The sequence below is a fragment of the Monodon monoceros genome, unplaced genomic scaffold, assembly GCF_005190385.1.
Source record: "Monodon monoceros isolate NGI ecotype Baffin Bay Population unplaced genomic scaffold, NGI_Narwhal_1 Super_Scaffold_22, whole genome shotgun sequence".
In the NCBI taxonomy this organism is placed as follows: Eukaryota; Metazoa; Chordata; class Mammalia; order Artiodactyla; family Monodontidae; genus Monodon; species Monodon monoceros.
The window spans coordinates 13,303,588-13,316,829 of NW_021703779.1; the positions used below are offsets into that span (position 1 = coordinate 13,303,588).

The 13,242-nt window shown below is 36.6% G+C and overlaps 1 protein-coding gene across 2 annotated transcripts in view; it reads right to left on the reverse strand.

The window, feature by feature from the left end:
* Window positions 1-3,702: 3,702 nt before the first annotated feature.
* Window positions 3,703-13,242, reverse strand: part of AP1S2 (adaptor related protein complex 1 subunit sigma 2) — a 28,044-nt gene continuing 18,504 nt past the window's right edge. Inside the window, exon 5 of one of the 2 annotated variants that reach the window (XM_029241166.1) lies at window positions 3,703-4,171. In XM_029241166.1, the coding sequence (XP_029096999.1) occupies window positions 4,124-4,171 (48 nt within the window). In that variant the 3' untranslated portion in view covers window positions 3,703-4,123. Of the gene's footprint in view, window positions 4,172-7,585; window positions 8,369-13,242 lie in introns of those variants that run through there. The other variant, XM_029241167.1, reaches the window with a different exon arrangement.

Consider the following 13,242-nt stretch of genomic DNA (forward strand, 5'->3'; position numbering starts at 1 on the left):
CAGTGTGCTTACTATAGAAAACCTAGAAAACATAAAATGTATACAACACAAAAATTATTTATACTCCTGACCCATAAATATAACCGGTTGGGCTTTCCTGGTGGCGCAGTGGTTGAGAGCCCGCCTGCCGATGCAGGGGACACGGGTTCGTGCCCCGGTCCGGGAAGATCCCACATGCCGCGGAGCAGCTGGGCCCGTGAGCCATGGCCGCTGAGCCTGCGCGTCGGAGCCTGTGCTCCGCAACGGGAGAGGCCACAGCAGTGAGAGGCCCACGTACTGCAAAAAAACAAAACAAAACATAAAACCAATTAACACTGGAGCATTGCTTTAAGTCTTTTTTTTCTCTTATGGGTGTATGGGTGTGTACACATTTTTTTTACACAAAGATAACATATATGTCTGGAGTTGAATATGCTTTTTTTCACACCAAACATTGTCCTATTTCATCAAGCCCTAGTGTTACTGTTATTTTCACTCACTGCATAGTTTGGATCTAACAATTTAACAGTATCCCTATTGTTGGATTTTTAAGTTATTTTAAGTTTTGAACTATTAAAGAATCCTGTGCTATAAACAATCCTGTGGTGGATTTCCTTAAATACTTTCATACATTACTGGTCATTTCCCTAGGATAAATTACATCAAGAAATATGAATACAGAAGTCTTTCCAGATTGCCCTCCATAAAGACTACAAAACACTTTACCGTCAATAGTAAATTTTGCTGTTCCTGCACCAAATTACTGTAACCTTTGCCAGTTTGGTAAATTTTATGTGTTTATTCATCTCTGCACATATTGGCTAAGCCAAACACATTTTTCCGTATTTAATGGGTATTAAGTTTGGTTGTTTGCCCCAAATTAATAATTGTTAGATTTTTTACATGTTAATAGCCGAATAGCTTTTTTACTTTAAAATTCACTTTCTTAAAGTACTAAAGGGTGGAGTCAATTTTTTCCCCTCCCTCCTACCCCATAGTTTTCCATTAGGATGTTCATCTTTTTTACAGTGTTACAGAGTTCGTTGCTACTGAATATGCCTGGTGTTAAAGCAATTCTGGTAAAAAAGAGTGGTCAGAGAAACTTGCTTGAAAAAAAAATTAGGGACTTCCTTGGTGGTCCAGTGCTTAGGACTCCACGCTCTCACTGCCAGGGGCCTAGGTTCGATCCCTGGTTGGAGAACTAAGATACCCTGCATGGCCAAAAAAATAAATAAAAAGCTTAAGACAAAATATCATTCTTAGGTTTCAGATCATAAAGAAAAGATGCTCTCATACTTCCTTATAAGTTTTTTATTTTCTTGGTAACCTCCTCTCCATTGACGTACTGGAGATCTCGAGTTTCCGAGTATGTGGCATTTGGCAACTTGAGATTTGGAAATAAGGACTTAAGGATGCACAAAATACTGAGTTTAACAGAAATAGGAAAAGAAATGTCTTCAAGATTGGGATTTCTGAGTGGTATCTGTGGAAAATGAAAGTTCTTTAATCTGTAGTCTAAAGGAAAGGAATTATATGGTGCAGAATACATTTTACTTTAAAAATTGATATGTGGAAAAAATAAATTGATACGTGGGAATTCTCTGGTGGTCCAGTGGTTAGGACTCAGCGCTTTCACTGCCGTGGGCCAGGGTTCAATCCCTGGTCGGGGAATTAAGATCCCACAGGCCATGTGGTGCGGCCAAAAAAAAGAAAAAGAAAATTTGATTTGTTCCAGAATTTAAATGCCTCTACCCTAAAAATGATTGAAAAATTTCTGTAAGTATCTAATGGATTTACAAATGCTGAATAATTCTCACTAAATTCAAAATTTTTCAATCTTTTTCTAAATACAGCCAAGACATACACAATTAAATGTGGGCATTCAAAGCTGAATATTCATCTTAATAGCTCATGGAGAAAAAACGAGATGAACACCAGCTTGTCCTCAAGGTAGAGATGTTGGTGACTTTTCCAAGTGTTAATGGGTAGTATGAGAGGGATGGAAGGAAGTAGTTTTTAAACCACTGACTGGGTCATTATCCTGATAAATGTCCATCTTGAACTTAGACTTATTAATGCCTTTTTTAAACCTACAATTTGATTACTATTTATGATTCAAAAATTCCAACTCTACATTGCCAGCAGAAGGCCATATGCCTGTTTTCAGTGAAGAGATAGCTGCATGTTGGAGGCTCTTTAAATCTACACGTATCCTTTTCTTTTAATTGCACACATATCTATTTTTAGCAGACTAGCAAATTCGTTTGATGGTAGTTGTTTCCTTGATCTTAAATATCCTCATTTCATTGTTTTCCTATTTTTTCTAGAAATCAACGAGTATACTTAAAAAAAAATCCACAGTTTTGTATGTAACATTTCCTATCTGTAGTTAATAGGCAGTCCCTTAACATGATAACCAAAATTTTGATTTGCTACTCATACTAGGCAGTACTTGGCACATACCCGTCCATTTCAGCAAGTGTGCTAGCACCTCCAGTTAGTGTGTGTGGGGGGAGGACTCCAGTTGATTTGGAATACCTCTGATTACCTGGAGTGATCTGAGTTGCTCATTCAGAAAGAGAAAGTCAACTGCATCAAGGTTTTAAAAGCAGTATTTATTGATTGAAAATAAATGTGTAGATAAGCTCTCAGTAGCATGGACTCCACATTATTTTTTAATGAGCTTGAAGTACATGAAGACTCCTTAAGTCTTCCGCCATTTATCTTGTGTGTGCTTTTAACCACCACCACATTCAAATGTGGGTGAATTTTCAACATTTTACTCAAAAAATTTTTTCTTTAAATTCTTCCTTCAGCAGCTCTTCATAATTTGACAAACTTTTGGAAAGAGACAGATAAAAACACACGACAGTGGTGTACATTGAACATTTATTACAATTAATTGGCGATGTGATAAGACGTGCTCACGTGGCCTGAATACTGGTCACAATCACAACAAAGCTTAATCCAGCCCAGCAGATACAAATGAAAGTGTAAACTGTGAAGACATGTTTACATACATAGAAGTATGTATAAAAGTGACATTGAAACAACTGTATATCCTTAAAAAATATAGAGCCCACTAGTGCCATTTTACCTCATTCAACTCACACTTTCATATGAGAGGTGGTATCTGTTTTTATATTTATGACTTCCAATAACTAGGCAGTGCCATAGAAGGGAAGGAAGCTGCCCTAAAGTTTGCTGCACTTCTAAGTGGAGGGAAGCAATAGGGGAGTAAAATAAATTTGGCTGTAACAAGCACCCTGGAAGGAATATTCCTGCTTTAAACAATGACTTATGCAACACTTTGTGAAGGGAGTAAAACATTTTCCGTAACATACTGTTATTAAGAATCCCTGGTAAGTCAACATTTCCATTTTATTTTGGGGGCATCAAAAAGAATACAACTAAGTGACTAAATGATTATGACAACAAGAAACTTATCTCAGGAGTCCAATGTTCCTTGGCCTTAAAAATAACGTGCTTACTATTATGAAACATCTGATCTCTGTTCCTCGTCCCAGGTCTGGAATGCCTAAGAAATAATTTTTAGTGTAAAACAGCATCATTCCATTAGTCTTTTGTGTATTCCCTTTGTTTTAAGGTGTTTAGTTTCTAATAAGGGTCTTTGGTATACATTTGTTTTTCTTCTAAAGTTTCAACATAGAGTGAAATTTTTATTCATTTGATATGTGACATGTCAATTCCCTTTATTCGCATATATACTAAAATGAACTAGTCTTTGGTTTCATAAAACCAGGTTTCACATAATTTAACTTTTTTGCCAAAGACAGTAATTAATAAATGTATATTGCCTGACTGTGTCATATTCATAGATACACATAATCAAGGTAATGATAATAATCTATTCAAGAGAAACAGACCTATAAACTTTAAAATAGCCAGAAAAAGTACCTTTCTTTTCCTGCATTCATTCTAATTCATATTTAAGTCCCTTGTTATCACTTGATTAACCAAAGTTCCCTTTAAAAAAAGATTGTGTAGGCCTGAATGAAGCGGCTTAGCAGAACAGGAATACTGACAAGACGTCATCTTACACCATTAGCTAACACGGACATGAAGGCAGTGACCATCTACAGTGTGTGAAATGCCACAAGAAGTCATCAACAGGGGAGGAGAGTTATGTCAGTCCAATTTCTTCAAGAACGCTACGTGGGGTTTCAGCTTCCTGTGGAGGGAAAATGTGAGACTCTGGTAAGCAGATCCGGGGAGGCTTGAGAATGTGAAATTGACACGGAAAGGCGTGCAAGTTTCAGAGAACACTGAAGGCAAGCAGTTCAGCAGTATGGGCACTTCTATGGAGAGCCAGTGCTTATTTAGCGACTTTTGCCCCAAACATCAGAGACCACAGGAGGATATTTTCAGCATGCATTAAATACCTACTGACTACCTACCAATTGTGCTGGGCTCCATTGCTGTAACACAAAAAGCAGTCAAGCCCACTGCAAACGCAGTGCAAACCCACAGCTACCCGACATTTCTACAGGAAAGGTAAGTTACCTTAGTGTTCAAATTCAAAACCTCCCCTAAATAAAGACCAGGGACCCCCCCCCCCGAGTTCTCCCCATTCTTCACATATTTTGTTTTCCCTGCTCTTTTTTCCAGTCATATGTATTTATTCTTCTCTGAGTTTTTACTCAGTTTTGGACTTAAATGTCCCCAGCAGCAAGGCTGCAGAAACTCACCTTCCCAGACCTCCCCAGAGCAACCAATGGTTTCAGTGGAAGCAACATACAGAAAGAATGCTCTGGGATCTGGGACAAAAGTGCCTTTTGTTCTATGGAACAACCAATACTCATTTTTAAATGTCAAAAGAAGACTAAACAAAGTAGGCATACTAGAAAAAAATTAAACATTTTCCCCAAGTGTCTAATTTTGCACGGCACAAAATAAAAAAGGATCAAGTAGGTCAAATTTCAGATATTACTAACAACAAGTTTGTAATTAAAAGGCATACTAGATTTTAACAGAGGAAAACAATTTTTGTACCCAAATAACTTACTTTTGCATCCTAATTGTGGTACAGCACAAAACAAGGAAAAGAAAAATTAATTAAACCATAAATCCATACATTAGATTTAATTGTATGTAAAGCACTACATGAAATAATCTTAAGTTAATTATTTAAACTCTTTGGTCTGTTTCCTTATTCCTTATACTATGAAAACAAGGATCATAGTACTTACCTTCATATGTAGAGATTAAGGGAGATAAGGCTTAGTGCCTGATTCACAGGAAGTGCTCAAAAAATGTTAGCTGATACATTACTCAACTGAAATCTAAATGAAGGTATTTAGCCTTACTATAAACCAGCTCTCTATATAAAGTTCATATGATGACCTTTTAGTATGTTTGTGTATTAATGAAAAATGGGTAAAAGTCAGCTTTGGTGAAAAAAGGCTATTTTTTATGAAGTATTCTTGCCCCCATCCCCGCCTCCAAATTGAACCTCAACCTAACCAGGCTACAGACCTAAATATATATGGAGGATAAGAAAACAAGTTAAACATCACCATTATAATCTGCCAGATACAGAATGGAGGAAATTCTACAGCATAGGGGACTCAGTTTAACAAAAATAGGCAAAGGAGGGTAAAAGCAGAGGAGTTGTTAAAGATTAAGAGAGACTTAAAGAGACCAGATAAAATGTGAGCCTTGTTTGGAATCTGGCTCTTTCAAACCGATTATAAAAATGCATTTTTCAGACAATTAGGAAAAAAAACCCAACCAGGAATAAGACATTAGGAATTACTATTAATTTTGGGGGGTGTGGTACTCATCTCTTAGGGATACATACTTAAGTAGTAAAGATGAAATGGTAGGATGTCTAGGGCTTGCTGTAAAATAGGCAAAAAAGGTGGGGTGGAAAAAAAAAGGCAGGGTGGGGTGGTGATTTATGAAACTAGCATTGAGTTGATGGTTGTTGGAGCTGAGTGATGCGTACATGACAGTTCCTTATACTATTCTATTTGTATGTCTCAGAGTTTTCATGATATAGCTTTAAAAGAAAGTTTAATGGAAGTGATGCAACACTCCCAAGAATGATGTAAGCCAATCTCTTTCATTTATAATAATGTTTAGCCTTAAACATTAAATACACTGCAAGACTGACATCTGAATCACATACGTATTAAATAAAGGGGACAATTTAAAAAGAATCATTTCCATTTAATGTTAAATAATTTTTAAAACATCATATAACCTTTAATGTATTTATTAAAGGGTGCCTACATTGAATTCTATAGTTAACATTCTTAGCTTACCATGTAAAAATGTCCCCCTATCCTATTCCCTGGAACTGGTCAGACTTCCCCTATGTGTTCACTGCTTGCAATCTTATACACCATTTCTTGAAGAGAACCACGTTACTTCTCAAATATGCATTATTTAAAGTATCTGTCCTTTCTGAAAGGCCTAACTTCAAAGAATCATTTACACATTTTCTTCCTTTGAGACTTATACAAAGAGTACGTTAGAGTTTTTTAATCAGTTGTATTTATAATATAAAATTAATTTTCACATGTTCACACTGAAATTGTAGCTCAAAATTACCTAGAAAAACTATTATCTGAATTAGTAATATCCATAGAAACAGAAAGTAGAAAGGTGGTTGGTTACCAAGGGCTGAGGGGAGGGGAAGTGGGGAATAGTTGTCTATAATGGGTACAGAGTTTCAGTTTTGCAAGATAAAAGACTTCTGGAGATCTGTTGCACAACAATGTGAACATACTGAACACTACTGAACTGTACACTTAAAAATGGTTAAACTAGTAAATTTTGTTATTTTTAAAAGACAATTTAAAAAAATTACCTGGAAAAATTAAAATATGAAATATATTATTTATCAAAAGGATGGAGAAGAAAAAAGTCATTCACATGAGACAAAGTACATGCAATACTTTTATTTTAGACATGCAAGGAAAGGTATTTCAGAATCTACTAGTTTAAAGCAAGCAGCTGTATACAAATAACAAAAGAAGCAACATCTTGTTACAGCTGGGCACACAGCATCCAAAGCAAACAGGCATGAGACAATGCATATTTATGCAGCATTAAAACCACATGAATGACATGTTGCAGGGCTGGGGGAGGGATAGAGGAAAAAAATGGAAATGAAAGACCAATGTTTCCCAATGCTATCAATGTATATAATGCTAAATTTCTCATTTGACCGCCTACCCAGGTGCTTCAAATGTCATGTGGTACAGTGAGAATGGTAAGAATGGAAACAACTGATCTGCATACCTGCCTTATACACATTTTCACAGGTCTTCTTTCAATGGTAAATCAGTTTGAGCATCTTTTGAATGTATTGTTTAATGATAGGTTACTTAACTCGGGCTTTAAACTCTCTAGGCATAAACAATGAATTATTTGGTAATTTCCCCTTTATAATAATATATGTTGCATGTTTTATTAAAAGTATACACAAAAATTATCAATATTAAAGGTTTTCATATTCAGAAATATAAAACCATATTTAACAAATCATTAAGTAAATGCAGACAATTATAAAACCATAACTAGTAAAATATTAGTATTTAAGCAATATTAGAATCTTAACTATATAAAATAAAGCAGGTATTAATACTTTGAAAGGATTACTTACTATTGAACAACAGATATTGCAGAAGAGACTTTTCTGACATAGCTTTCTAATAGTTCTTAAAGGGACTGTTTGATATTGTATAGCACAAATGTGATTCAATAAATGTGGCATTATAAATTTCTTAGAAACTGAATGTTTTACCTTAAATATTACATAATAGTAGATTTTACTTTCTTGTATTATTTCCAAATACACTTTTATGTGATACATTAGAAAACGTTTGCTCATATAGACTATAATATAATCACCCTAAATATAGCTCCCCCCGCCCCCCGCCAACATTTGAAGATGAAACCACACTATATTATGGCATTGCTTATTCTGCCCTAGCATTTCAGCTATATTTTCTTTGGTAAACATTTTAACAATTGCTAGGTATTCCTCTTACACGATTAATCACAGATGGTTCATAAATGATGACACGTATGTGTTTAAGATGAAGCATTACTCAAAATGGTCATAGGTCATATTTTTTCAAGAAGAAATTAAACCAGCTGCAAGCAGGAAAAGCTATATCAAGATCACATATCGAATGAAAATAAAACAGAAAAGAGGATGAAAACAGGAAAATTATTACAATTATAAAGGTAATGGTTCTGAAATGTTCTATTATTATTATACAAGATAATCAGTCACCAAGCTGAGGGTATTTTCTTTCATGAGCATATCAGCTCTCTATTTCCTCTGTGAAATTCTGCATACACGATGATGAGTAGTCATTTAGTACACAGGGACATTAAAATATTCATGACGTGGCTACAAAAGAAATGCATATATTCTTACACACAGTATACAAACTGACATAGACACAATCAGATTTCTAGACTGTTTAGTGCACAGTAAAGAAATTTTAATTGAAACTTAGAATTTGTTTGTTTTTAGAATTTTGGTTCATGGCTGAATATTTAACTTCTAAACAAAGCCCAGGAGTTCAGATTCATCTTTTATTATTTTACTGTATATAATGATAATCTATATGATGACCTATATGTCCTACAAAATCCGAAAGCACTGTATTTACTAAAAATACTCTGAAAAGATTTTTCAGTGTAAGTCATCTGGTAAATACTGAGTTAACTCAAAATCCAGTTAGAATACTCCCTCCCACCAGTGTTCAAGTTCATCAGGATTTTACCACACGAAGCAAAGGAATTTAATCCCTTAATGGAAAATCATTACATCCTAGAATGACCATGAACTTTTACAGATCCTAAAGGAAAATCTTTCCCAAGAAAAAAGCAGTCACCCATTTGGTAGCAATAGAGGTTTTCAATGGTTTGCTTAGCTTAAAAAAAAAATTCCAAAGACTATACCCTTGCGACTAAGGATATTACTTTTAAAATAATCCTCGAGAAAGATTTTAAAGGACTCTCCAAATAGATGTGTTAAATGTCTATGCCTTCTCTCTATAAATGTACCTAAAAGGATGTTTCTCACATCAACAAGGTAACCTGAGGTGAGGTTTTAAACTGACCCTAGAGTGCACAGAAGAGATGAATGTCTAGGGACTCCAAAACCTCCCTGAAACTAGAGACAAAATTAGGTACAGATTTTCCTGAGGGCCCATGGCCCATCAGACTCTCAAAGCGATTATACCCCTCCAAAAGGCTTGCGACTCAAAAAAGTTTAAAACTGCTTATTTGAGTGCTTTTAAGATATCCTCAATTTAATATTTATTCAACTTGGCACTTTGAAATATTAGGCTACAAACTCATGTAAACTGTTTCAGTAAAATATGTAACAGATACTTTATACTTAAATAATAACCATTAAATACAAAAGTGTTTGAGGAAAAAAGCCAGTTAAATTTTAATCCTCAGATAATTCCTAAACAGTTTAAAGATATAATTGCTTTTTTTCTCCCACTCAGAATATTGTGGAATGAAGCAGCAAGCTAAAATAATATTAATAATAAATTGAACCCCTAAATGCTTCATTTTCATGAGGGAATTCGATTTCGGTATCAATGGTATTAATAATAGTATTTTGGTCAATGAACTCTGAACCTATTTCAATATTCTCTGTGTAAAAAATATAAATTATAAGCCCCAATGATAGATCATTATCAGAGCAAAATTCCCTATGAAAATATCAGTTAAATGAAATAATTGGGACTATCCCTTGGGATTTAATGTAATTAAACTTTTCAGGTAAATGCTAAACTATAAACAACGAACTTGACAAAATTATAATTACAAACGGAATTTATATATCCTACTACATTTTGATACATGTAAGTACTCCAGCACATATTCTACTATGCTTTCTTACACCCAATGAAACTCTTGCTGGGATACATGTTCCGTTTTCTGGACAGAGAACAAGAAAAATTTGTCTATCAAATAACCTTTCACCTAAATAATACCAGTACTTTGAGCCTTTATATTACAGCTTTTCATCTTTTTGTTTTCTCTCTTAATTTTATTTATTTATTTTTTTGCGGTACGCGGGCCTCTCACTGCTGTGGCCTCTCCCGTTGCGGAGCACAGGCTCCAGACGCGCAGGCTCCGCGGCATGTGGGACTGGGACACGAACCTGTGTCCCCTGCATCGGCAGGCAGACTCTCAACCACTGCGCCACTAGGGAAGCCCTCTCTCTTAATTTTATATCACACCATGTAAAAACCAACAATTAACAGAAAAGAAAAAGGTAGTTTCTCAAATAGGGCTGAGTACACAGCGGTTCCTCCCCAGAGGAGACTTAACTATGAAAGAGAACAATTCTATAGAAGCAATTCTCAACCCTGACTGCCCCAGGCATTCCCCCCCCCTCCCCCCCCCCCCCCCCCCCCCCGTATGCGGGCCTCTCACTGTTGTGGCCTCTCCCATCGCGGAGCAAAGGCTCCAAACGTGCAGGCTCAGCGGTCATGGCTCACGGGCCCAGCCGCTCCGCGGCATGTGGGATCTTTCCGGACCGGGGCACGAACCGGTGTCCCCTGCTTCAGCAAGCGAACTCTCAACCACTGCACCACCAGGGAAGCCCCCCAGGCATTTCTGACAGACCTTTACTACCCTTTAGGTAAGAAAAGAGTTGATAAAGCCAAACTATTCTTTATAACAGTGATCCACATTACTGTACTTAAGAAATTATCATCCAGTCAATTGAGAAGAATACTCTTCAAAGGGCAAAAACCTCCTCACCGGAAAAACATTCTTCAAGGAGAAAACAAACTCTAAAACCCACAAAAATAAGTGTATTGGGCTTCCTTGGTGGCGTAGTGGTTAAGAATCCGCCTGCCAATGCAGGGAACACAGGTTCAAGCCCTGGTTCGGGAAGATCCCACATGCCGCAGAGCAACTAAGCCCGTGCGCCACAACTACTGAGCCTGAGCTCTAGAGCCCGTGAGCCACAACTACTGAGCCCGCGAGCCACAACTACTGAAGCCCACGCACCTAGAGCCCGTGCTCCGCAACGAGAGAAGCCACCGTCATGAGAAGCCCGCGCACCGCAACAAAGAGAGCCCCCGCTCGTCGCATCTAGAGAAAGCCCGCGCGCAGCAAAGAAGACCCAACACAGCCAAAAATAAAAAAAAATTTTTTTAAAAAATTAAAAAAAATAAATGTATTCTTTTAACCACTTTTAAGTTGCTATAACACGTTTTAAGTACTTGCCCAGTTTAAACTGCTAGGGGCTGAGAAAGTTGTGCTATAAATAAATGCCTTAATGACCATTTAGCATTTAAGGCTGATTTTTAGCTAAATGACAGATATGCCCATAATTAACCAAGTTATTTTTTCTCTTATATACGAGGAAAACATTATAGTGGATTAAATATAACTCCAGTATTCTGGGCCTTCTTACCACCAGTACATTTTATGAGTCATGTAATAATTATATTAATTAAGAATTGGGGAGGGTGAGAATGAAGTCTGTTACAATACACAGACCTTATAGTCCTGTGCAGAATTAGACCTACTGCCTTCTACTACCTAGCAAACTGAGTTTAATACACTGAAATGTCAGTGATTTAGATTGTGTGGGAATAAAGACCAGAATGAAAATAGTGAGAAAAAAATTTAACCAAGTTGTATTACACAAACATAAACCACAAGTTGCCCTTAGTACAGATTCTTTGGAGACCTATTTTTTTAAATAAAGATTAGATATTTACTATTTTCAGTCTGAAATGGGCCTTTAATCCTGGGCAAATCTATTCCAAACCCTCAACATTTTCCTCAAGTTATCTACCTCTTCTTTCTCCTCAGTCCCTGCAGCTCTCCTCTAGATGTAGTTTCTCAACTCATCCAACTCATGAGGAAAAAAATTTACAGCTTTAACCCGTGCATCTCCTCCAAACATAGGAGGGAGAAGACTCACCTTACTCAAGACCAATGCTTTTGATTCCATTCCTATTCACCCTCCGCATATACTTTTCCCATTATTCCATTCCTGTTTTTCATCGCTCTCTCCATTAGCTCCTCTTCTCAGTATACATGCATGTTCCAACTTTCCTCCATACTAAGAATAATCTTTTTCTTAATCCCCTACAAAAAGGACCAGATGTAGTGGGAAGTGTAGGACAACAAACACAGCAGAAAGGAATTAAGTTACACCTGTTCTCAAAACCACCTACGTTCCTAAGAAACCTCATTACCTTAAAAATTCCCAGATATTCACTATACTAGGCCAATGACTCAAAAGTAAAATGATCTGATAAACTATAATGAAAACTGGTAAGCAAGTAATTATCTGAAGGCTTAAGTCTTGTTGAAATGAGAAGTGCTTAAATAAACTAGTGGTATTGGATCCAAAACTGAAAACCTAGTGTCCTGATTTTTCTTTCTGGTACACTATGTAGTCAAAGAGAAATAATGTACATTTAATTAAAAAAATATATAAGAAAGTGTAATTTGAAGTTACTGCTCTACTTCAGTTTTTCTTGAAGGGGCTTTACTTATTCCTTGAACTGTATCCTTTGTCCTTCATGTTCTAGAATACAATGGTCCTTTTTATTGCCCCTCACTGAATACTGTGGCAAAGTCCTTATTCTCAACTCTGGAACTCTAATCCTTGAGCTAAAGACCAAAGGGCTGCAGAGTATCCAAATGCACTAAGATCTCTTTTTAGCAATGAATAAAAAGAGAAGAAATGAGAGCACTTTATAAGGTACCTTTTAGATGAAAGGGCTCACGGTGTCTTATTACAAAAGCACTTGTGAGGCACGAGGAAAATCAAGCGATTTTTTTTACATTAAGTTAGCAATGTGGCAAGAGCAATATGGTTGCTCCAGATGGTTAGTGTTAAAATGGCCAAAAGAACATAAGTGCTTCATCTTACCTGCTGAAACTTCCTTTTTAGCAAATTCTACTCTAGTTTCAACTAAAGGAACAACACAATGTAGTCTTCCATTCACAGAGCAGCAATTTGTCTTTTGTAAAAATTTATAAATTAGGGCTTCCCTGGTGGCGCAGTGGTTGAGAGTCCGCCTGCCAATGCAGGGGACACGGGTTCGTGCCCCGGTCCGGAAAGATCCCACATGCCGCGGAGCGGCTGGGCCCGTGAGCCATGGCCGCTGAGCCTGCGCATCTGGAGCCTGTGCTCCACAGTGGGAGAGGCCACAACAGTGAGAGGCCCACATACCAAAAAAAAAAATTATAAATTAAAAAAATTATACTTAAAATACATGTTTT